Source organism: Papilio machaon, chromosome 9, assembly GCF_912999745.1.
Source record: "Papilio machaon chromosome 9, ilPapMach1.1, whole genome shotgun sequence".
In the NCBI taxonomy this organism is placed as follows: Eukaryota; Metazoa; Arthropoda; class Insecta; order Lepidoptera; family Papilionidae; genus Papilio; species Papilio machaon.
Genome location: NC_059994.1, coordinates 6,300,021 through 6,327,598, shown reverse-complemented (window position 1 = coordinate 6,327,598; position 27,578 = coordinate 6,300,021). Strand labels below are relative to the sequence as shown.

Below are 27,578 nucleotides of genomic sequence, written 5' to 3'. Positions count from 1 at the left end.
TTCGCCGATACAAGAAGCGTCAGTACAAGCGCGGACGCAGTACGGGTCGCACGCGTACATAATATTATTCCGCTAAATGATGATATCAAAAAATATATCAACGAACTAAATAATTTTGTGAAGTGTTTCGATTTCAGTGTATCAGTGGATAGCAAGTGCACTGTAAGCTGGAACTTGTGTTAAGATGATTGCAAGGTATTTTCTAAATTGTTATTATTTTATAAGAATAAATATTAAATTAACTAGTTTTTAATTCAAATATTATTAACAAAATAAATGATATTAAAATGGTTTTAGTTGACAAATAATTCACGCGTTGATGTCTTTTGTAGCGACACTGAAACTGCAGCGCTACGAACGTCTACATCGCTTTGCGTAGCGACATTTTAATTTACATTTACAAGAAAATATTAATAACTGAAAACTTAATAAAATAATAAATTTAAACTAAGTACTTTCTGCTAATAGAAAATACAAACATGAGGATAAGTGCGGGATATTTAGAAGGATATATTAATTGTAATTTTAAATGTTTACTGTGCAATTGTGTGTTAATATTGCTTTAGTTCATATGAGTCTTGTATACTCATTACTTAACAGTTCATACACATATATACTTTTACGATTTGTACACGCGTATAAAGTATTATTTTAATAAGACAACTTAATTGGTACTTGTTTTTTGTATCAACTTATCAGATCTCACGTTCATTGTAAACAAAGCTTTATATCAAAACTGCTTTCACTTTTACGGAAACTGTTATCTTTAAGAGCAGCATTCCTTTCGAATTGCACGAAATACACTTTGCATAAATATAAAGATATATTTTTTTATAAAAAAAATACAGCAAATTATGTAAGCATGCACATTCAATAAAAGTGTAAGCTTTTTGCTCAGTTACTACTAAGATACTGTAATTAAAGACTAGAACTGGATTATTAGTGAAATGGTACATTTAAATTTTATGGAAATGAAGAATTCCACAACATTGTAAGAGGTAGAGAATGTCGACACGACAATCTTTCATTGAGTTGTGATGCATCTCATTATAGACGATCACAAATTTCACTTCCATTTATAGGTAATTTATTTATAGACGCCATAATTTTTCACTTTCAAATATTTTTGTTGTGCGTCGTAATGGTTTATATTTTAAATAGGAATTTTAATAATTAACAAAAAAGAAAAGGTGACTTTGTGGAACATTGAGTTCGTCGCAAATTTTCTTTGTACAAAATGTTTCTTGCTTTGTTAAACAAAATTACCTTAAATATGAAAATAACAAACCAATTGAAAATAACTTATTACAGTCATAAGTTTAAACTTAAATGCAATCGGAGTTACTTAAGCATTTGGTCAGTATCTTAAAAAAGTTGCTGCCACATTTATTGCAGTACATTATGCGAGTCTGCATTTAGATAAGCCAATCGTTTCCATACATAGGTCACTATTACATAACGAGAATTATATATTATATATTAATTGCTTTATCGCAATAATTAAATTCTGTAGTGCAATATTTATAATGCTGTCCAATTAAACACAAATTTATAACTGTGTTTACTGTTCTCTACAGGGGTATTACTTAATGCAATTTTATTCGGAATATTCCATTTTAGGGGCAATAAGTGTAATATTGATTTACGAGTATATTATGATAAAAGACCATGTTTATCGTAGTTTCAAAATGTTTGAATGTGTCTTTTTAAAGTAAGTATTATTTATCTCATGTTACTTTTAAAACATATGGTACCTATCATGAACCGTGTCAGCAAATTTCCGATAATCTTCCCGAGGTCATTAAACTTTTATGTGGGTCATTTTATATACACTCCTAACACTCAAAAGAGGTGAAACATTCCGAAGAAATTAATGTAATACAAAACAAAATAAGAACATATAATACATAATTGTAAATTGTATTGCACTAAGGAAGTTGTTGATGACATAAGTTGGCGCATCAACAAAATTTAACATTGCGTAACACATCATTGAAATTGTTGCTTTCATTTTTGCAACATTAAAATAAAACACTTATATTTAACACAACTATATCTCTCACGATTACTGCTTTAACATACTTTAGAACTTGCTATAAATGAATACCTATTGTATTGTAGATAACTTGATGCATAAATTGAGACATTAAAAGTCATCTAACTTAATGTTCCACTAGATTCTTTTCGACCGTCCTAACTTACATTGTCTTTAGTATAAGATTGATTCAATATAGGTATGCAAAATGTAATCGTGAATTACAATTTTAATCCACTCAGTTAATTTGACTTCCATAATTTGCGGTAGCTGAACGCAATTTTAGAGATGTATTTACGAAACCATTGTCCCTTGTGGGAGCCCTTGATTGGATGCGAAGTTTCTCTAATGTATAACTACCACGCTCGAGTTAATCCCAAAATCCCCGCTTCGCCCCTCCTACAATTTACGATCTACATATCCCTTGTTAATTGGGTAATTTGATCTTACAATATATGCAAAAAACTTAATCGTGATATTCCAAATTGTCTTCTCGGTATTCGTGTCATTAATGCGACATAAAATTCAAATACAAAGTAGAAGTGTTTAAGTAAAAACCTGGTCAGCGTGAGCTCAGGTGATCGACGAAAAAAAGTCTTTTAAGGTATTTTAATTACGTGCACCGGTCAATAGTTAGCTCTGTAGGGCGATAAAGTACTCCATATGGTGAAATCGACAACTAGTTCTAACAGAGACGCTATAAATTCATCACACACTCAACTAACATGTTTTTTTTTAATAGTAACATTTGTGGTGTCGACTTGTTTTAAATTTCAAACGAAACGGGTAACCGAGGTTTTGAAAAAAAATAAGTAAGTAAACGTTTCTAATTACTGCAAAATAATAGTAATATTACATAAACAACCATTAAAGACCGAAAAGCGCAAAAAAAGAAACAAAAAAAAACATAGAATTAGAGTCCTAATTATAATTTAGTGACATGTATATTATTATTCCAAATATATTGAATAATAGTGCATGCATGTATAATATTATTAATATTTTTCATTAAATATTGAATGTCTGAAGAACTTAACAAGCAATTAGGGTCGGCGTTGATTTAAGTGAAGAGTGAAAGGACAAAAAACATATTAACGATGGCATTTACTTCAGCGAGGTCACAATGTACTTAACGCTCACGTATAACGGAAATCAATATATTAAACGAAGGCACTCTAAGCATTTATTACGTACATCCTGTTATGTTTACTGTTTAAGTAATTTATAAGTACACGAAATATTGAAGGCCTCAAGTACACTGCTGCGAAAGCGAACCAGAACCGAAGCGAACTTAATTTTTACGGATATGGTACGAACATTTGTTGGAGCGAACCATTTAGCAGCTATGTTTCCCTTCGATGCAGGTACGGCCGAGGAAGTGTGCGAAGTCGTTCCCGTAGCATCGCTAGCAATGCGTGTGGGACACTATAGTTTTTAGTCGATACAACTCCAACATAGCTCGCTCTTGCCCCGGCAAGGTCAGATATGTACGTATTCGTAAATGCATTTTCTACATTTTTCACATCGTTTTCATGTCTTTCGGATGACGTTTCACTTCGATTACTGTTCGCTTTCGTTGTAGTGTACTACATGCGTTAATTATTTTAGTGATTGTGTACCTATGTTGATTACCTTACTCTGATTTCGTTCATATCAATACACCCGTAATTTATACATCAGTTCACTTCTCAAGGAAATGTAGTTCATTTAGATAGCACAGCTTTTTTATGTTCTTGTAAAAAACGATTATTTTAATAAACTTGACCTATGTGTGTATATTTTTTTTTTATTTCGCTTAAACTGTCGGCATAATATTTTTTAATAAAATAACTTGAAAATGTACTCACCTATCGATAAAAATATTTATCTCCACGGCTCAACGGATTTCGATGAAATTTGGCATTGGTGTAGATCACAGTCTGGAAGCGGAAGTAAGTATATTCTATACATAAGGTTTTGATAAACTTTAACATAAGCTCGTATTAACTAACAAGTACGATGTCTATAAGTATAGTTAGTTATTCGTATATCACTGTCGACTCTTAGACCAGTCGTGCTAAATCTACTTGCAATTTAGAAGGTTCCCATTAAAACTCGTGGCTCGACCGTCCGACAGTGATAGTCCACGATCTTACCAGACGGAATCTTTCCTTTCACTGAACTAAACTCACTTTTTAGTTAGACCTGTCTCGATTACGTAATCAACCGTTTTACAACTAAAGAAACATTCAAGTAGGTAATAAAATTCAACTAAACGGATTATTAGTATGAAATAATGGTTTTTAATTAGCATTCCAACTGATGGGTTACCCGTTTTAGATATTTTCCCTTAATATCCGGAATTCGTTTTCGCACATCGGTTTACCTTTTTGCTCGACGTGCCAACTTAAACTCGTACCAGCCATATTATTAGTAAAGTCGAGTAAAAGATTACCGTTCAAATAACAAGAACTAAATGATACCATAAAGATATGGCAAAATCGTACCTTAAGATTATCTTAAACGAGCAATATAGTTATCAAGGTCTTCATAGTTCTTCCAAATACGTTCACTTGTTCAGTCTCAATTCAAAATGACAACCGAGGATATAGTTGTAATGTTACTTGTTAAAATTATATTAGGCAATTAGCGCCTAAGGCTGTTCTTCAATATATAGTAGGCGTATTTGCAAAGTAATATAAAAATATTAATCTGATCGGATCATTCACAACAAAAACTTAAAAAGAAGTTTTATTTTTCCATTTACTTGTTTTTTCTTTTACTTTTTCAAATTGTCACAAATGCTTTAATAATAATTTAAAATTTTAAGAGATTTATAAACTACACAAAATCATTATAGCTTTTATTAGAAATACACAATGATCGGGAAATATAAATATATGATGAAAATATATGATGATAGGGAAATACCTAGATTTTATAAATTCTACCTTCATCATTACGAGGTCAAAATATGTTTAAAATTAAGGTTTAGGTTTGAACTAAAATGTAATAGCTTAATTGAGTATACAGTAACGAATCCGCATTAAACTTCGTATATGGTACAAATGTATACTCGAGCACAAAAAATTAACACCTTAAAAGTAATGTAAGTCGACGTACTCTCAACAAATACTGCGTAAGTTTACTTATAAAGTAAGTCTGTTTGAAATTCCTTGCGAAAAATGTATAAAAATAACATATTAGTCTTGTAATTGAAAGTAACAGAACAATATCTGCCATTAATTTCAATTAACACTTGAGTTTATTTATGAACAAATGAAAATTAACAGTTTTAAGATGTTTTTTCTTCCTTGAAATACGGAATTTTGTAAATAAATTAAATCATTTTAGACTACACGCATCAAAAAAGTTAGAGATCACTAGCAAAAGTCTATTGTGTTTTTAAAATGTATATTTTTTTAAAAATTAAAGCGTTGAAATTAATAAAGTGAGTTTAGTCTCAGAAATATAAAACATATAAAGTTTTACTAAATAAAAATAAATAATCAACTTTAGCTCGTGATCGCAAACTTTTTTTGATGTGGCTATAATAAATTTGACAAATATGATTAACCTATTTTGTTACGGTCGTGATATTTTTACACCGTTAGTTCGTAAGTAGTATTATGTAAATGCGAAGTAATTGATTCTGAGAATATAATTACTGTTATTTGTTAAACACAAATTGAAACCAGAAAAAAAGCCATTAATGAAATCCATCACCGCTTATTGACATACATATTTCTATATTCGTAATCTCATTCATGTTATGAATGCGAATGTTAAGATGGATAAATGGATGGATAGATATTTGTTTGAATGTATCTCCGGAACGGCTTAACGGATCTTAATGAAATTTGGTACAGATGTATGACGTAGACTGGAAGAGCATACAGGCTACTTATAAAGTTTTTTTATAATTCCGCGCGGACGAAGTCGTGGGTGATAGCTAGTGTTATAATAAAAGTACTCGTTTCGTACTACTAATAATTTATGCTATAGTCAAAAGAGCCAGTTTCTCATGATGTTTAGTGACCTTCCTTAATAATCAGGCTTATTGAAGATGGAATAGTCTTTAGAGATAAAGAAGTAAAAAGATGGTAGAGGATGGCAATACTAGCCTTTACACTCTCCCTCTCTCTCTCTTCCTCTCCCTCTTTTTGGCTGCCCCCCCTGAATCTTGATAGGTGGAGCTTGGCTATTTGAGTTGTCAAAAATGAGGCGAAAGAGAGTTAAACGTCAGTTAAAGGGGCTACCGAAACAAAAAAGAAAGAGTTGCACAAATAAGCTATTTCACCTTTCTAATATGTTACGAATCATAAATTAAGAATCGCACTAAGTACTCTGTATTCACAAAATTTTCGTTGCATTCGTCCTACATTTGGTGATTGTACAGAGTGCTGTATCTAATTACGTGGTTTCATACTAATATTTATTCGTGACAATATTGTACGTAAGTTGTTGTAGAATATAGCGAACGGATATGTACCGTACAGGTTCGGTCGGTCGTTGAATAATATTGAATATTTATCAACGACCTCTTTAAAAGATAAATGCTTTAAAAGTATTTTTTAATGCTCAATTTAAAAAGTTCTAGATTCTTTTGAGGTCAGTTAAAGCTAGCTATACTTGTTGTGAAAAATACTTCGTGACATATTCTCTTTCTGTACATCTCCTTTTCTGTACATCTCCTTCGTCGTTTAAAGGTAGACGACGTATCCGCAATTGCTTATGTCTATAGTCAGCGGTCGCTTCGCTACTTCGGCGAATACATGTGGTCGCTTGGTTGTTTGCCACCTTCTAATATATAAAATTCTCGTGTCACAGTTTTCGTCACCGTACTCCTCCGAAACGGCTTGACCGATTCTCATGAAATTTTGTGAGCATATTCAGTAGGTCTGAGAATCGGCCAACATCTATTTTTCATTTTTTTTTTTAACTGCGCCCGGACGGAGTCGCGGGCGACAGCTAGTATAATATAAAATAATCTTTACGCTTTTGATACGTACCAAAGCTATATACGTAAGACTTTCATTTGTTTATTAACAACCGATTATATCGATTTCATAATTTAACTTATCCTGGCCGAAGTGTGCCGAAACACATTATGGACTAAACCTAAAGTAATTGGTGAAGCAATACTGCAATAAAACATTGATTTATTGTATTTTATTTCTGCATAAATTGTTTTTAACTAAATTAATTAATATTTAACATTTAAAAATACAGTACGAGCAGCTGATGCTTTTTTATTATTTTTATTGATGGTGAAAGCGTTAACATGTTCAGAATAAACATTAATTTAACTACAAACAACTACCGTAATGCCTCTTACAGTTGAACCATTATTTTCTCTATGTTCTTTTACTCGCCAAAGTCTGATACTGACACTCTGCCGGCTCCATCTGTGACAACTCTAATATGATTCCATAATATCGCAATACATTTTCATCTAACATTTTGTCTGTTGCAGGGCGTTACTATTAGCGCTGTGGGGCACATACGCTACCGCTTTGGCGTCACTGAGCATTCCCGCAGACGACGACTGCGCCCTCTACCTCACCGGCCCCGGTCGCTCCTCCGCCTACGACTACAGCCTTAATCTGCTCAAAGGAAACTTGTAAGTAATAAAATATAAACAATTCACTATCATCTGATCCTATAAGTCACTGAACCATGAACATACCTTAGATCAGTATATGAATCACATCACTTATAGAACGTAGTATCAATGTGATCTCTGCTTTATGTTTTCTTTGTGAGTTGGATTTTTCTAATTTCGTTTCGAAAAAAAATTCAGACGTAAGCAATGCGTGTGAAAACTTTTCATTCCTATAACTATTTACATAGACAAAATTAAAAAGATAACTGTATTGTATAAAATTTACCAAATTAACATAACTATCAAAATGTAAATTATGACAGGTGTAAACAGAGTTTACAAACAGCTGCCCACCCATGCACGAATACAGATTAATCTAAATATAAATTAACTGTTAATTTATCACGAATACATATTTATGTATATTTATACTCAAATTAGTCCTACTGAGGGCTTTTTAAAAGATCACACGATTTCGATTTAAAAAGACTTTTCATTTGATATTACGTTAACAATATACTTTCGGATAATTTAGTAAAATCTGTACTACCTTTTATCTACTACTCACCAATAAAAAAAAGTCAGGGAAACCAACATTAGTATTTGCGATTAGTTTTCCTCTAACTTAATGAACTCTTTATTGGCTGCTCAGAAATGACAACTAATAAAAGGTCTCCTTTACAAAGTGTCGAAATGTAATCCAAATGTAACACCTCATATCGTGAATGACACAATCGATATGCACTTTGTCGAGTCTTTACAATTTGCCCCGTCAAATTACCATCGGACGGAATTCACGATTTGCCGGTAACAATAAATCACTGGCATACAAAGCAGCTCTCTGTTTGTCTCGTCAATAAACTTGACACAGTCTCCCGACACACTTCTAACGCATTTCTCCATCTCTATTCATTGTCGGTCAATGGTTTAATAGCTCACTTGTTACTGCGCTCGTAAGAATATTTAAATGGTTTTCATGTAGCGTAATACCATCTTAGATTACACAACTCACGTTACTTTTAAATGTTCTTTACGTAAAGTCTTCGGTAGCTGTGATGAATGCGAATTTAAACTACGTCTTTCATGCTTACTGTTATTAGTAGCGTCTTTAGAAATTCAAAAGCCCTTCACTTTTAGAGTAGGTTACGTTCGATATTGACTTTGTTTTCGAGGTTTATCTTCTTTACGTATTCAGTTGTTCTAATAATAACCATGTTATCAAATTCAAGTAAAAGCTGATATGGTCAATTTTGATTTAACTGGTCGCTCCTTTTGAAGATGAATGGTAAAGGTAATTTTGACCATTGTAATGGGAATATTATCTAATACTTACTATGCAAATTGTCATTCATTATCTGAAAGTTTAACAAAGATTAATTTGATTTTATGAGCACGGTACGTGTGTCACGAGCTGACCCGCTCTGACGTAATTATAGTAACATCCCATCAACAATGCCGCCATCTCGCACGCAGTACATTAGGCAATTCACGTTCACTTTCAAATCCTTTCGCTTAACGGACTGGTTCGAGCGATATAAAAAATTCAACATCGTTAATGATTGTGTGATACTGTTGCTATGTTGTATTTTTTATTTAATGATTGATGTTATCTATATATATATAAAAGAAAGTCGTGTTAGTTACACTATTTATAACTCAAGAACGGCTGAATCGATTTGACTGAAAATTGGTGGGCAGGTAGCTTAGAACCAGGAATCGGACATAGGATAATTTTTACCTCGTTTTCTATTTTTTATTCCGCGCGGACGGAGTCGCGGGTAAAAGCTATTATTGAATACTGATGATGTTAAGTATATTATATTATGTAGCGACATCTTATATTTTCAAACGAAACTATTATTCTATGTATAATGTATATTGTATAAACAGAATACTTCAGTTTAGGGGATCTTAAAACAGCTTATGATATAATTCAATAAATTAAACATCTTCCGCCAATTTTCAATCATTATTGCAAGAAACTAAAAGAGATAAAAACGACTTTGAATTATGTAATATATTATAAATATTTATTATGGTTTATTTATTGCCATTATCGGTGTAGTAACCCTTTAAGGTTATCAAGTATGTCATCATAACTGTCCGAGGAGGCATATGTTGGAGCTATCTGGTACGGTCAGGTGCTTAGCTAACGGATTCTCTCGGACGTCGTTTGTTCTGCACATTAACTCTCTATACACCATTAGTTACAGTACTGTAATTCGAAAAAAATCCAAGATGGAATCGTGTGAACATTGATACGCTGTAGTACAAAAAAACGAACAGAGATGATGCTTTAGCTTACTAATGGTTTACCATTGAAAATTAATTTCGATGTGATTGTATCACACATACAAAAAATAAAGCCTATTTTGTCGAAAATATAACTTCAATGTTATATTTTTATTGAAACAAATATTGTATATTGTACCAAATTATTAGAAAACAACTTTCAACCGTTACAAAAAAAATGTGATGCAGTAAATTTGATATTGGATATATTTTTCAAATTGTTCATACTAAAAGCAATTTTAGAAATTAGTTATCATTGATCAATTGATTTTGTTTGTAATGGACAATACAGACATTGGTACCGTTACCGTCAGACTAACGGGCACGATCACTTTTGTTGACATATTGTAGAAATTCACACAACAAATCGAGTAGTCGATACGTGCTTCGTCCACTTTCTACGGCATCGGACACACCCCGCTCGTATTATATGTATGTATAGATATAGAAACACCGGCAATATGAATTCCGGTTTAGATTTCTTCTTCCTGGTTATATGATACCCACAGTTGTATATAATTCTAAAAACGGTGGAATTTTTTATAGTTTGTATGGTTTAAGAAATCTTTATTTTCCTTAATAAGAATCGAAATTACAATTCACTTACTTAAGGCTACAAGAATTATTTTACATTTGTTTTGCAAGCGTAGTGATTTTTATTTTTATACAATGTAGGTAAGTTTAAACTCAAACAAGTTGAAGCATTAACGAGTTTACACAGATACGAAAACTAGATGTGGCATGGAATACATTAATTTATTATGCAAATGTAATATATATATGTATGTATATTTTTCTTTACATTTTTTATTTTCTTAGGTTTAGGTAGCATAGTTTTTTATTTTTTTATTATTATTATTTTTTTTAGGGAGTATTTTTTTTAATGATTTATTTACTTAATTTTTTATATAGATTTTTATATATTTATGTTTACTAAATTATTTATTTTTGTTATTTTTATATACTTTGTTTTTTTTTTTAATTGTTATTTACTGTTTAGTGATAATTTTTATTTAGCTGATAGTATCTTAGTCTATTTTTGAAACTATGTAAGGACTTAGCGTTTTTAATGTAATCGGGTAATTTATTGTAGATTTGGACTCCTTCGTATTCAATTGTTTTACTGCCATAGTTTGTTCTTGGCGGTCGGGATATGAGCTTGTTAGCATTTCGTAATTTAATTTTCTGCACCTTATCTTTTTTAGTAAATGCTATTTTAGTATGAATAGTTTTGTTGAGAATCTTTCGTATGAGTATACATGTATAATATTCGTATGTCTGTCTTACAGTCATGATTTTTGTATCTTTATACAGTTTATTGGAGGGAGTGCGATAATTGTAGTTAAATAAAGTTTTTATTAATTTATTTTGTGATCTTTGTAATTTATCTAAGTTTGTTTTGCATGCTGTTCCCCAAATCTCAATTAAATAATCAATGTGTGACTTTACCAATGAGTTATAGACTATGTACTTTACGGTTTTGGGTAGGCACTTCGATATATTACGTAGAACTCCTGAAAGTGAGATTAGTTTTGAATTTATTTTGTTAATATGGTGTTTCCAACTCAAACGATTATCCAATGTTAGGCCAAGGTACATTTCCTGACTCTTTCTTTGTATTAGTTGTCCGTCCAGTAAGAGAGCGATGTTATTGTTTACTTTTTTATTCTTTGCCGCAAATATTACGTAACTGGTTTTTTTCGTGTTTACCGTTAATAAGTTTTGCTTAAACCATTCGTTTATGTTTTTCATGTCAAGTTGGACATCAGCTATAATATTTTCAATGGATCTGCCGTAGTAGAAAAGGCTAGTATCGTCAGCATATAAACTAAGATCACCTTTTAGTCCTATTTTATGTAGATCGTTAATATAGATTAAAAACATCAATGGACCGAGTATAGAACCTTGAGGAACACCAAAAGTCACGTTAGTTACATTACTTTTACAATTCCCTATTTTAACTATTTGTTTGCGGTCACTTAGATATGATTTAAAGATTTTTAAGGCATCTCCTACTACACCAACGTCCTGTAATTTTTTTAACAATATATCGTGGCTAACTGTATCAAACGCCTTTTTTAAATCAATGAATATTCCTAATGTTATTTGTTTTTCGTCTAATTTAGTTTTTATTTTAGTGATAATATCGAGTGCTGCAGATAGAGTGCTGGATTTTGGTCTAAAACCATATTGTCCTGGATAAAAGTAATTGTTTGAATTTAGGTATGCTTCTAGTCTCCTGTATAGAACTCTTTCAAAAATTTTAGCGATTGTTGGTAGCACAGAAATGGGACGATAATTGCAAGGGTCAGATTTAGATCCAGATTTATGAATTGGAGTTACTTTCGCAATTTTAAGGCTATCGGGAAATGTGCCTTTTTCCAGACAATTATTAATGCAATTAGCCAACCTGACAGCAATGAAATTATTTATACATTTTAGAATTTTAGTATTTATACCGTCCATGCCACAGCTAGTATTCGAATCGAGACTATTAATAATTTTAGTTATTTCATCTCCTGATGTGAGACTAAGATTGGTCAATAAATTGTCTGGATTCTGCTTGCCGTAGTCTCGGCTTTTGTGATATTTAGTTGGTATTTCGTTTGCAAGTGTTGAACCAATTGTCGAAAAATATTCGTTAAAGCATTCACATATTGCAGCTAGCTCTGTAACACACCCAGATGGTGTGATTAATTTATCAATGTTTAGTTCTTCTTTTTTTCTATTATTTGACAGCTCTCTTATTAAATTCCACATCTTCCGAGGTTCCTTTTGACAATTTTTAAAATTTTTGTAGTAATAGTTTTTCTTTGTTTCGTTTATTATTTTTGTAACTGATGTTTTTTTACGCCGAAATTGTTGCGCAACGTCTTGGTCCATTGGATTGATTTTATGTTTATGCCAAAGTTCGTTTCTTTCATTAATATCTTTGATAATATCGCGATTGATCCAATCTTTCCTCGGTTGGTTAAGTATCTTAGTTTTTGTGGTTTTACAGGCTGCAATTGATTCAATAAGAAATTTTTCAAAAAGTTCATAAGTCTCAGGTAAGTCGTGACTTTTAGTCTTTTGCACTATATTAGATAATTTGTTGTAATCCACCACTAGGTAATCTTTCTTTTTAAGTGGTTCCGGGTCGTACTTTTTTATCTCAAGATAGATTTGCTTATGGTCAGACATTGTTGAGTCAATTAGAGCAAAGTGAAAATTATTATCTTTAAGATTAGAGCTTACGTGATCGAGTATACTCTTTGATGAATGTGTTTCACGTGTGCAGTATTTAGGATCGATTTTATTTAGTATTTTAAAGCCGTTGACTTTAACTGTATCTTTGTAAGTACGAACTGTACTATCTGATCCAAGCAAGTCAATGTTGAAGTCTCCGAATACTACTCCTCTCTTTATTTTGTTTAATTGTTGTGAGTAAATCTCAAGAAAGTTATTTACATTAGATTTGCCAGGCTTGTAAATAACGCCAATATCTACTGAAAATTTCTTCACGTGAGTCAAAAGGTAGTGGTTATCGTCAATACAGAATTCCTCGATTAAATTGTGATCTAGATTGTTATGGATAAATATAGAGACACCACCACCCCTGCTATTTTGTCTGAAATTATAATAGTGACTGTAGTTTGTTAAAGTTAGCCTCTTAGCCTCTTCCTCATTTTTAATCCAGGTTTCAGTTAGGATAATAATTTGTGTAGTATATTTAAGGGACTGAATTATACATTGTAGTTCATCTAGTTTGCCTGGTTTTACAATACTACGGGCATTTGCATAGAAACATCTAATTGATTTTTTGGTAGTTATAATATCTGTATAGGTATTCGAAATTTGATAAACAATCTTTTCTGGTGATGAGGTTAAGATCCCTTTGTTTGCAATGGTGGCGCACTTGGAGGCGTGGTAGTGGTGTTTTTTTCAAGTGATATAATTTTAGGTACACCTCTAATATACTTTATACGCAAGTCTTTTTCACCTTCCTTGGTTCTATTTTTTATTTCATCTTTAAGTGTTTTTATAACATTCCTTTGTTGTTTGGTTTGATCTGAATATATTTTAATCTTTTCAATGCTATTATTGTTTCGTTTACTTAATATTGATTTTGCTACTTCTTCTGAAGAAAAACTAACTTTGAGGGCGCGATTTTGATTGAAATTGTATTTTCCAATGCGAACTAATTTTTCAGGCTCAGGACAGTCAATCAATAAGTTTTTGAGAACATTTAAGCATTTATCTTTATCATGCTTCAATCTATCCGAGTAATTTTTCGAGTTTAGTTCTGGTATTCCCTCTATTATTATATTTTTACTTCTTATAGCTCTTTCCCGAATTTCTGTAATTATTTTTTCTGACTGATTATTTTCAAAAGTTTTGTTTTTTAAACTTGAAATATCTTCCTCTAATTTTATCACTCTTTTATCCATGCACAAAGTAGTAGATTCCACTTCATTTAATCTACATTTGAGGTTATTTTGTTCCAAGACAACTACGTCCAATGTGCTCTTCATTTCATTGAGTTTGGTCTTAATGTCAGACATATCTGTGCATATTTTGTTTATATTTGCGATCTGTTCGTTTCTTGATGTTACTAAAACTTCCATGACATCAGCAATTTGCTTTTTTAAATCCGCTATGTCGGACTTTATCCAGTCATTGTCATCAAGTAGTTTCCGCTTATTTCGGTGAGTTACATGCGGTGCATCACGCTTGAGCTTTAGTATTTATGTAATTTTTTTACATTATTAATATTTTACACATTATTGTGACTGTACTCATAAAAGACTTCAACGCGCGCTCAGTAATTGTTTTGGCTACATTCCTTCATGTCTTTAGGGTTGTTTGTATTTTTGATTTTAAGATTTAATCGGCCTTATTAATTATAAATTTGATTCTAGGCACAATGAATTTAAGTACATTAGTTTAAAACTCTAACAACCGTAAAATTTAGGGATGTGTTTTATGAGAGAAGAATTTTGTAGCTAGTCAAGTTAGCCATGGTCACTTTTGCGGTTATTATTCCGTTCAAATACGTTACGTATCATCAGATAACTACTTTCTAAAGGTATTATAAAAAATGAGTTGCGTTATTTAATACTCATCATAATTTAGTGAACATCATTTTTGAACGGAACATGTAATTACGTTTATGTAACAAGCTTAGTACGAGCGAAATGAACAAGCTTAAAGTAATAAATTGAAGTCAAATGTCGTTACGAAGTGTACAAATATGCAGACGGTCCTTAAAGAGTAGAAATGTTTAAGGTACGCTGTAGAGCATAAATTAGAATTGATTTGAAGTTACTTGTCTTCACAGTCCTATTAGACAACTTCCTTATTTTCTTTCAGTCTTGTAAATTTTTGTAATCAAAGATCCGTATGTAATAGGCCTATTTTCTATTCATGGCATGTCAAAATTCGCTACCAAGAAATCTATTTTGTTTACAACAATATTTCAAGAGAAAAATAAATCATTATAACGAATATAATAGTATATTTAAATATTATAATCATATCACTGTATTAACTTTTCAGCCCCTCCTTAGGTAATTTAAAAAAGAAGATTTTAAAACCTAACGAAGTCGCTCCATAAAACTTAATGACGTAATTCTGTTTATAAATCTATGTTAAAAGGCTCAATTTATGTAAATCGTCAGCCAGAGAGAGTAGGCGTAAAGTTTGAATAGATTTAACACTTATCGCTGATATTTGACAGATTTACACATGCCAAAGTTCTTCGACATTTCTATTCAACTTATTTGTAAATGTAAAATAGTTTAACTTCTATTTATACAGGGGCATTTATATATAACAAGAATCTTCTGCATACTAACCTATTTGCGGTACATAAACACATGAAAGATAGCCATGCATTTGTTTTGGAAAATACAAGTGTATGATTATAAGATATATTTTATGCGCTCAAATAGTTTTGAGTGTTTAATACAAAATATTCATAGATATCGGAACACAGTATAAGAAATGGCACTAATATCTTTTATTTATTCCAGCGGTTACGATGCTCAGCACAGATGCATTACTTACGATGCCATCAACCAGGCCTACCTCGATGCCAGGAACAGGATCCGTAAGTAAAACTCACATTGTTATCCAATATTAACAAAACACTCGCGCCTGCGACACAAAGAGGTAGGCAGAGATTATAGATATTGATTTGGCGTGATACAAGCACATTTCTCCTGCTTTTTCTATATCTACAAACTCACACATACTTAAGAAATATTAAAAGGGGTATTGAATAAAATTAGATTTCTAATTATAAAAAGACAATGAGAAATCATAGCTTAAAATTTTCATCGGTAATTTTTAACAATTTATAAGAGACCTTTACTTACAAACCAAAAATTTAAACCTGTTTTCTTAAAACAATGTTAGCGTCCGGTAAAAATACTAACTTGTGAAATATAACTGTGACACGATAATAGTGGAGAGAAACAAACTGCAAATAACGCGTTTGTGTGAAAAGGTAGACGACTCAATACACTCTGTTTGAATAGATAAGTGTCAAACAAATTTACCGCATACTGAACGTGACACTTTGAGTTTATTAATGATTTTCCGCTACTTTGATAACTTTGTATAACATAAAGTAAGCGAATAAATGTGCATGTCCCTTTCTTCGGACTATCTCTCCCTCTCTCGTCGGTCCCTCATATCTGAGGATCTAGTCAGCGTAAGGATTGGTTCTGGATCGGATGATTTGCTTCAACCGACTTCAGTTCAGCGCATCTCTCACTTGCACAGAAATTGGGTGACGACTGGTCCACTTGGTCGCTTCAGTGTTCCTCTTGCCTTCACCATAACCACCACTATAAGCTCCTTTAGGCTTTTATCTCCTCTGCGTATTGCGTGGCCGAAATATGCAAGAATGCGTTGAAGGCAAGAAGGTGGAGAGGCTATTTTATATTTGACAGTTTGTATTATATACACATATTTTACACGAATATTAGAAAAACAGTATATTATGTAAACAAAACACTACCATTAATAATGTCACAGTGAAAATTTAAAGACATTTTTCACGTTCATGTATTTATTTACCACAATAAAGTTCGAAAATTATAACTTTAATTCTATAAACTGTAACTTATTAAATTATTGTCTCATGTTATTTAGTGGTGGCTCAGCCGAAGGGAGACTGGAAACCGGAGGACTTCGCAAGTGTCGGCGAACTAGTGCTTGACATATCAATACAATTGGCTAGAACGTAAGTAATAATTAAATTACATTCTTAGAATATTAACAAAATTTTGGAAACCAACTTAATTTTGAATTGATACCACTAACTCTTGAAGCAAAGACATCATACATTACAGTCACGAAATAGATGCCCACGATTCAAGATTGTCATTCTCTGGTGGTTATGATAAAGCAACATCTGAACAAATAATAAAGCTTTGAATTCCTTATTCGTGCACACATAATGACCAGTCAGTATTTTGTCTAATCATTACTTAGTTGGCCTTACCGTGCTATGCTCTATCCTGATTTAAATTAATGACAATACATGGCTACAAGGTTGGCCATTATCACTACGCCATGAGATCCGTACTTTTGTCTTCTTTGACTTGAACTGATTGATTAAGCCAAGGTCATCATATATCAGTCACGATCTGGAATAAAATCAAAAATGTAAAGCTTTTGAAAATTTGGAACAATTGATCACGATACCACGCTTTGTATGAATGAAATTTGTGCGTTCAATGCGTTTCTTTTAAAAGTGATTACATCATTTGTTATGATTAAATATCTTCTAAATAAACTGCACCCAGTAGAATTGTGTGTGTTTTTAATATGTCCTTTAGTTTGAAATTCACATATCAAATCTATACCAAGCGGCTATGAAAATGGCAATAAATCTCTCCAAATCAAGATCACAGTCAATCGATTTCATAGTTAGCTTATTTAGTTTACTGTTTCCATTTAGTTTATTTTGCTCTTTCATATGTTTTATTTCAAATGTTATTTGAACTAATAAAGCTTTTAACTTCCGATAGTTGTTCAACTGAACAGCTGTAAACTGACATTTAAATAGTAAGAGGCGTCATTTTTAAATGTCATAGTCAGCTTAGTTAATAGTTAAACAGGAGAAATAGTTTCCCGGATGCATGACTAATGCTTAATCCAAGGAGCTTAATCAAATTTAATTGAAGTTAAGAAACGGAAACATATATAAGTACGAATGCATAATATCTATAATCCTAGGCTTTGACATTTGTAAGAAATTAAATAGGAGACCGGAATTGGATATGTATTTACTAATTTATTCTGACTGTATGCTGGGGTTTTAGGCTATAAATTAGGCGGCCCCTGTAGCGAAGCCATTGGCAGTTAAATCATGATTCCTTAAAGTTCTATTTGATTAAATATTTTAATTTCTTATCGGATTCTTTAAAATAAATGTTATACATTATAGACTAGATTTTTAACCTATATCTTATCAATCTAGAAGGCCATATAAGTGTACGAAATCTCACGTGATAGACGTATCTAGGTCTATTAAATTCTTGTTAATGATTTCAAAGTCTGCATAGATCCAAGTATAGATCCTTGTCTTCCAATATGATTGATTCGGCCTATTGTTGTTTTTAACATTTGAAGGTTGCAATTATCAAGATTTAGAGTGTATTCTAGTAACTAAAACTGTTATTATACAATATTTACAGTTAATAAGACTTACTTACGTAATGTCCTTTTACATTTTATACATTTAAATACAAGTTACCGTTACTACTTTTCCTTTTTTTTTTCTTTTATATACTTTTGTTACTTTATTGGTTAAGGAATTATAAATTTTCGTTTGCTATGACCCTGAAATAACTTTGTCATTTCGTAACACTACCGTGAAATAAGCTACATAATGAAATTAAAAGTACACAACACATGTAAAGATCAACTAGTTTAATTTTTATTCTTTTGACATCATGACCTTTCTGGTTTTTAATTTCTTTTTCATGGAACGTAAAACATTATGACCAAATACATTTCTTTTCGGTCAATGTTACGCGCGTTATGTTAATCACTTAACACGTGTGCTCTTATTTTGTTCACAACCGAGTTACATTATAAATACAGCAACTTTATTTCATACAGTATAATTTTATGGTAGTTTCATAAATTAATGTGTAGCATATCATTTCAGGTTTGTTTCAACTTTATTGATGAAGTGCTTATAAGAACAAAGTATGACTATTTCTCAAATTTCAAAATTTACCATTTTCTAAAACAAAAAAATTAAAAACTTCACATTGAAAAGTAACTTTATAATTTCAAGCATTGTTGTATTTTCCAAACGTTTCCGTCCGATAGTTTTTGATCTTCCGATAAGAAATGGAAATAAATTCTGAAGTATTTGAAACATGATATTAAAAAATTTTGTTGGCTTAAAACATTAATTGATTGACATTAACGGATTGATTGACGCAACTCAATAAGTCATAAAGTAATCTATAATGAAGTACACACGACATATAAATTTAATGCTATGTTACATGAACCTTGATATATATTCCATATTTGTTGTTGGCCTCGATTATATGTACATATACCAAAATGTTACCGCTGAAGATTTATGTACGATAAAGAATTGAATAACTGAAAGGAACGGTGCGTTTTCTAATAATAGTCAATCGAGTGGATTAGCTACTTTGAAACATAATCAAAGGAATCTTTTTTATTTGAAATTTTGGATACTTAGTATCATTTAAATATTTGAAAAGTGTCAGAAAACTTTTACTCAAGTTTTCACTTATACTGAAGTTCATCTAAGGGCAATATTGTAATTAGAATTTTAAGGTTCTTTATTTATATATGAGAATGTAATATAAAATTCAATGTCATTGCAGAGGTAACTAGCACATTGTAAAATTTTGACTTATTACAACACGTAACCGTGACATTTAATTACTTTTGTTGTATGTTAACCTAGATATAACACGCGGCCAATTAACATACTTCAATTTTAATAATAAAATTATTAAAATAATTTAATATAAACCATGTGTTAAATAATTCTTAATTAAATAACTCAACAAATCCGATTTTTATTTTAATTATGAAACATAAAGGTTGTTTCTAATAGACGCAAATCCGATCAGTAAATTATTACTGCTTAGCTCTGATAAATAAACATAAAAGGGACCTTATTTATAATGTAACCATTGTGACATAATATACGTTTCACTTTATTAAATCCACTAACTATGTATTAAAATAGGTAAATGCATGCAATGGAGTTCATTATGGGGATTTAAAGATTTTTGTTTGCAGATATGGTCTGACTTACGAAGAGATCGAGAAAGGTCTACCGCTGATCGACACATCGCGCACGCTCATCCGTGAGGTGTGCCCGCCAGTCTTCTCTCATGTGGAGTGTCGCGCCGGCAAGTACCGACGTCTTGACGGCCTGTGCAATAACCTGCAGCATCCCACTTGGGGGGCAACTATGGCTCCCTTCCAAAGGTATTGTAAATTAACAGTTCACCTAACGACATTACCTCCCTAAAAATTAAAAAACCACAAGAATTGTGTGTTTCATTCTAAGAAATAAGGGACGAAAAGGGCGGTACGTCTTATTGCACAACTTCTGTAACGAGACTTACACTAACGTCTTAAGTAATGGAAATAAAAACTTAGCACTACGAAGAAATGACCAGTACGTAATACTTGCATCATTAAAAATCCTCTTAAATAACTTTTTATCAAGGAAATTATCCTGCAATATATCATTCAAATACATTATCAACCTGCTTTTATGTTACATTATAAATATTGTTCTAATATTTTTATCAGGTTGATCGGTCCATTGTTCTCTGACGGTATAAACGCGCCGCGTATCTCTCACTCGGGACGCGACCTGCCGCTGTCACGTGTGGTATCACGCACGATGCACCCCGACGATGGCTTCCACGACCACGCCGGCACAGTCATGGTCATCGCCTGGGGACAGTTTATGGACCACGATTACACTCTCACCGGTACACCGCTCGGTAAGTACATACCGCCTGTTCATTACTCTTCATCTAATCATAATACATTAAAAGATAAAGGTCGGGATGACGTTGTGCAGGATGAAACTATCACAGCCAAACTATTTAAAAATGCTAAAGGACTGATCTTTAAGACGATTTCCGATGCTCAGTAATAGCCGTTTTTGTTCGGCTGTTTAATAAGGCACCTTTGCGAAAAAATGAGCAGCAATTTGTACCTTATGAATCTACACCTCTGCTTATTTAGTTTTACATGTATTGTAATATGAATTACTTTCCCACAGACCCTGTTCACCGTAACGACCCCGAGGAATGCTGCAAACGGCCCCTGCATCTGAAGCACCCCTACTGTAATGAAATCATTATACCAGATGACGATTACTTCTACCGTCTCTTTGGTGTTAAGTGCATTGACTTTGTACGCGGCTTCCCGTCCCCCAGACCCGGCTGTCGGCTTGGTAAGTAAATTATATAATTAAGATGTTGCAATTAATTTAATAAGAAAACTACATAAAATCTAACTATTTTTGTCTTGATCGTCGACTATCTTTAAACATCAACTAAAAGACTTTATTGTACAGCAGTTATTCTATGATACATACTTGTCAATTTATATTGAACGATAAATATAGAAAGCATAGACATTCGAAACAATACATTAAAGATATCGTACAAGGTCTAAGAGACAGTAATGTGCAGTCCAATTGTTCTGTGCGGGTGATTAACATGCCATTTCGTACGGCACCGTTGACTGGCAGCTCGTCAGACTCGCTGATATCAAGTTCTCGTCCGACCACAATCGGCTGCGGTCGCTTGCGGTCGATTTGTGAAATAACCGACACTGTAAAGTGCTAATATCACTTTTACTTTCCTACATTATATTACCGTGAGAACTTATACACTTTAACCAACAAAGCAGCTTGGGCGTTTGTTTCCGATTACAAAACCACAACATTTAAAATTCTTTTACAGAGCTTGCTTCTTAAGAGGCAGATGAGACAACTTAAATCTACTTTAATACTGATGGTCACCTTTATCGTTGATGGAAGCTTTAGTATTCCTCAGTTCAATTCCAAAACTTATAAGAAAAGTATAAGATAAAAATAACATAACTATAAAACTAGTAATTAATTTAATAGATGACTAAATCGACGCACCAATTACCGCATCATATGTCACTTTGCACGTTTATAAAGTGACATAAATTACTTAAGACAGTGTAGTGAGAGGTTTGATTATATTTTTTATGTTAACTTATCCAATCGACCGTGGTGAGACATTAGAGCGTGTGACCGGTCTCACTTCTAACTAGGGCTGACAATTGTTAATTTTTATTTTTGATTTATTTTTATTCAATATTCATGTAATAATGATGTGATCAGGTTTCGAAACATTTAAATACATTTTTAACATAAAAAATTCGCTAATTAAATAGATTCATGAAAGTAAATACTCATACCCTTCGTCTCCGTTCAGCAATATAGTATACACTTCAATGTCTTTTCGTCTAATAAATAACATGTCATCCTTGTCGCGATTTCCCTAAAAAGGGGTACAAAGTTTTCGCTTCACTTATTAATATAATGATGTTGTTGACAACCCTAACTGGGTCATCGTGAGGTTCGGTGAGAGGCGAAAGTGAATCCGTTACGTGGAGCGTGTAGCCGGCGCTCCCGGTTGCGTAAGCCGCGGAATATTGTTTTTTTCTTCTCTTCTTGGCTTACCGGAATAATGTTGCTGTGGACTGTTGACCGCGAAGGCGCCAAAAATTATAAACAGCATGACTTTGAGCCTCTCTCTTTGTTATCTACAGTTATAGATTCGGTTATCAATCTGAACTCTATGGTTTTATTTTTTAATTTTATTTGATTAGATTGCAAAATCGTAGGAAACAAATGTCAAACGCTACATTCTTTCTAATTTAAATAAATAAACATTAATATAATGAAAGCAATTAAGAAAACTTCTTAGAATTATTATTATTTAAATCTACTCTGAAATTATAACTATCACCTTGGAAACCTTAATATCTACAAAATTTTCAAACATCTTAATATTGGTAAAATTATTTTAAAGTATCACGAATCAATTCTCTTATCGTATTGCTACAGAATTACTGATGATAAATCATCGTATGCGTTAATTCAGTGCAATATGTCATTAACACGTTCTAAAACATCTATCATATGTAAATGTCAATAAATAATACTTGTGTAAACGATGTTAAGAAATTTTCCGAGAAGATCATTAACCAAACATGAATCGTTGCAAAGTGTTGCATTATTGTTAGCAACGCCTTTAAATAAATAAATCACATGTGCAATGCTTAGATTCCTAGGTTCAATAACTCAAGCATAAAATGTAGTTTTCACACTTGTCCAATATTTAAATAGTATTCAAATGATAGTTTCTACACGTCCTCTGTGTTAACGAAGGTTTTATGCCATCCTAAATCTCAGTAACAAGATAGCTTTTGATATCTCTATTTATCCCTAGACGGTTATGTAATCGTATTTTTGTATCATAAATGTAAAGTGTACATAAACTCCAATTTATGTACATTTTGCAGTATTTGTTCTCATAAATTGTGTATAAATTAATAGTCAGATTAAATTAAATCGAATGTCTTAAGCTAGACTATTTGCTTATGTCAGATTAATAAAGTTTAAAACTAATAGCGTCACTTAAGACTACCTATTTGACATTTAATTTAAATCGAATATTTTAAATCACGAGATTGTTCTAGCTTTAGGTAAGGTTAGAAATATTGCCGAATCGACTAATCAATACATAGTATAAAACAAAGTCGCTTTCGCTGTATGTCCGTATGTATGCTTAGATCTTTAAAACTACGCAACGGATTTTGACGCGGTTATTTTAATAGATAGAGTGATTCTTAAGGAAGGTTTGTATGTATAATAAATGCATAATATAGTAGAGAAACACTGATAAATTTAAAGGTTTCTAATGTGAACGCTGTGAACGTTGTGTATAAGGACATTCTGTAGTAGGTATATTTTGCATTGCACCCGTGCGAAGCCGGGGCGGGTCGCTAGTATACTATAAACTGCTATAATAATACTGTAACACGTTCATAATACTATGATATTGTTTGTGGTGTTCGTAACACTATAATATTGTCTATGTTTACTGTTTGTCTTAATTTAAAAATTGTAGATTTCTTAAATTAAATTTTCTATTTCTTCTATTTCCTATTTTCTTAAGTAAATGCCTGTAATTGATTTCAACGTATATTTATGTTTAGGTTCGAGAATTCCTTACAACACTTTGACCGGCGTGATCGACGGAAACACCGTGTACGGTGTCACTGATAAATTTGCCAGGTAACTACAGCAATGGCTAAATTAAGGTCTATCTACATCCACTGATACGCAGATAAATTAACTGTCAGTCAGAAGGTTAAAGTTTATCGCGGGCGTGTATCTATTATTTTGAAAAGTTTTAGTGTTTCATTTGATGATACAAACATATCTGTTTTTAATAAATATGCTATTACAGTCTTGTAAATAAACTTGTTTAGATAGGTTTGTTCATTTTTCTCTTTTCCATTGAATTCTACTATGGGTCTGACATTTGTGACCTTTTCTTTCCATGAATGACATAAGAGTACCATCAGGCTTCCATGTATTTTTTTTATTTCGTGTTCGCTTGAGGCGTTCAACATTTAAGTAGGTATTCCGTTTCACATATAAATTTAACGAGCGTGTTTACTACTTTCTTAATCGGTGAATGTTATTCAGTAAATCAAGTAACTGTACCTTTCTTTTTATTAATTCCGGTACAATCTGTTAAACATCCGAAAAGTATCCGACTTGCTACACACTAATGAAAGTTTTTTTTGGGAAGTAAAACAAGTTAATGTAGTATGGAATAAAAATTCTCAGATACGTAATGTGCTAAGTAAACTGTTTCTAGTGTAAAGTATCGGAAGCAAAGAAAAGATCAACAATTGTCTGGTATACAGATGAAATTCAAGTAATAACATTAAACATTAAATTATTTAATTAGACCGATCTTTATTGCTCTTATTACAGGAAACTGCGAACCGGCTACGGAGGGCTTCTTCGCATGAACCCAGTGTTCAAGGAATACGGTCTCAAGGACTTATTGCCGTTGAAGCTAGACATTCCTGATGAGGGATGTACACGACCTAACAAGAATATGTACTGCTTTGAAGCTGGTACGTATCGAAATAAAATTTTGCTTGGTGTTATAAATATGTCTAAAGGACACGTTCCATTATATTTTGTCTGTAATAACCTCTATAGGAGTAGAGTAGGTGTTACTATACGCCTACTAGTCGATGATAATTTTGAAATTAAACTTCGCAACACTACCGCCAACGCAAAACATCTCGCCTTGAGATATAGAAAGATGATATTCTACTTCATATGCTGGTACCATTGATATGATCAGGATAATATTAGAACTGAACTAATATAGCCAACAGCTCAACGCGCCAATAGCCTTGTGGTTAAGAGCACAGACATATAGTGGGTTCGAATCCTGTCATTTGAACCATGTCCTCGTTCAAATGTAGAGCTTAGTTGGCAAGATTCCAGAAAAAATTAGCTTATATTTTAAATAATAGAATAAATATTTAACGTTATAGGTGAAATTCGTGTAAATGAACAACTGGTGTTGACGGTAATGCACACTTTGATGGCGCGCGAACACAACCGCGTGGCTGAGGGCCTCGCCGCCGTCAACCCGCACTGGGACGACGAGACCCTCTTCCAGGAGGCCAGGAGGATCAACATCGCCGAAATACAGCACATCACATACAACGAATTTCTACCCATCCTCTTAGGAAAAGATGTTATGGAAAAATTCGGTTTGGTGTTAGAAAAACAGGTAAAACTTTGAATAAAAAATTACCACGACAATTTGGTATCTAGCATTCGTAAACGGTGATGTAGACAATTGTCTTTTTATTTCTATTTTTTTGATAAAAAGTGGTTACAAAAAGATTTTCTTCAGGGTTACTGGAATGGGTATGATCCGGACGTAAACCCGGATGTGATCGCGTCTTTTGCTGCTGCCGCTTACCGTTTTGGACATTCTCTTTTACCAACAGCCGTTGAAAGATGGTCGAAGGCTCATAAATTTATTGGTATGTTTTATTTATTTTAATACTCATGCATTAATTCAAAGAATTTATCATTTTTAAAAAAAAAAACGATCCTAAATAAATACAAAGTAAAACAAAAATCTTTATATTTCAGCTTCAAAACGATTATCCGATCTTATCAGAAGACCCTACGATCTATACAGAGCTGGAGTTCTCGATGAATATGTTATGGGATTGATGAACCAAGTGGCACAAGCTATGGATGACTCGATCACACAAGAAGTAACAAACCATCTCTTCAAGAAAGTGGGCGCTCGCTTCGGAATGGACTTGGTGTCATTTAACATGCAGAGAGGTCGTGAGTTCGGTCTGCCCGGTTATATGGAGTTCAGAAAATTCTGTGGTCTTTCTGGTGCTGACACATTCGACGAATTGTTTGGATCTATGCCTAACGAGACCGTACGCAAATATGAAACTATATTCGAGCATCCGATCGACGTAGATCTGTGGTCAGGCGGAGTTTCCGAACGACCTCTCCCAGGATCTATGTTAGGTCCAACATTTGCGTGTATTATCGCTACTCAATTTTCTTACTCTAGACGTGGTGACAGATTCTGGTAAGATCTTGATTTATGTAAGAATTATTTTAATTTTGTAGTGAGATTTCATAATTTTTTTACACTGACAACTGTTTTCAGGTTTGAATTACCAAACCAGCCTTCATCGTTTACTCCCGAACAACTGTCGGAAATAAGGAAATCTCGGCTCGCTCGTGTTATCTGTGACAATACTGACATCATTGACACTGTTCAGCTCTACCCAATGGTCTTACCCGATCACGAACTGTAAGTATAACCTAAGATTTACATCCATAGATAATATGATTAAAGGTAGTAACTAACCTTTAGATGTTTCATTAAGAAAAGGATAAACTTTACTATCTTGTTTCCACAGAAACCCTCGTGTTCCGTGCAGAAGTGGTATTTTACCACAAATGGACTTTAGTAAATGGGCGGACCCAATTCCGTTCCACGGCTCGGCAAAACAGTTTGTGAGTAGTTTCACGTATAACCCGTTTTTGGGTAAAAAGTAGTGACACCTGCACCTAAGTATTTGGTAAAAAATTAATAGTCAATAGTCATACACGTAGTTCACCGTATTAAAAATAAAGGTAAAGACAATTTTTTTAACGAGGCGAGTAACTTTTTCTGAGTAAGTTGAAGCTGAGTCAATAAAATGACTCAATAGTTTAATTCAATAATTTAAATTTAATTTACGAATAAATAATAAGATTGTTCTACACATTTTATAAATTTTGTAAAAATTAAATAATGTCACTTTACTCAAGTTGTAATGAAAGAAGCGGGGAGTGCAAATATAACTATTTTATTTGCCTTCACTTTTAAGCCTTTCAAATAAGTCATTCTCTTTAATTTGAACTAATACCACAGACCTTGAAATAATTTAAAAATCCTTAACTCTTGTTACAACAAATGGTTAACAAATCTAATAAAGTATGAAACCATGTCTTACTAAATTATTTATTCCCTCATATTATTTTAG

General features: G+C 32.5%; 1 protein-coding gene across 1 annotated transcript; it reads left to right on the top strand.

Annotated features, from left to right (window-relative positions):
* LOC106711431 (peroxidase) lies at positions 1-27,411 on the top strand. The gene is made up of 14 exons (XM_045679233.1): positions 1-195; positions 7,491-7,637; positions 15,926-16,002; positions 17,052-17,142; positions 20,205-20,396; positions 20,727-20,923; positions 21,208-21,381; positions 24,189-24,267; positions 24,979-25,124; positions 25,557-25,798; positions 25,925-26,057; positions 26,170-26,632; positions 26,714-26,860; positions 26,970-27,411. The coding sequence occupies exons 1-14, from the start codon at positions 185-187 to the stop codon at positions 27,106-27,108; spliced, it is 2,238 nt and encodes a 745-aa protein (XP_045535189.1). The 5' UTR covers positions 1-184; the 3' UTR covers positions 27,109-27,411.
* Positions 27,412-27,578: the final 167 nt, after the last annotated feature.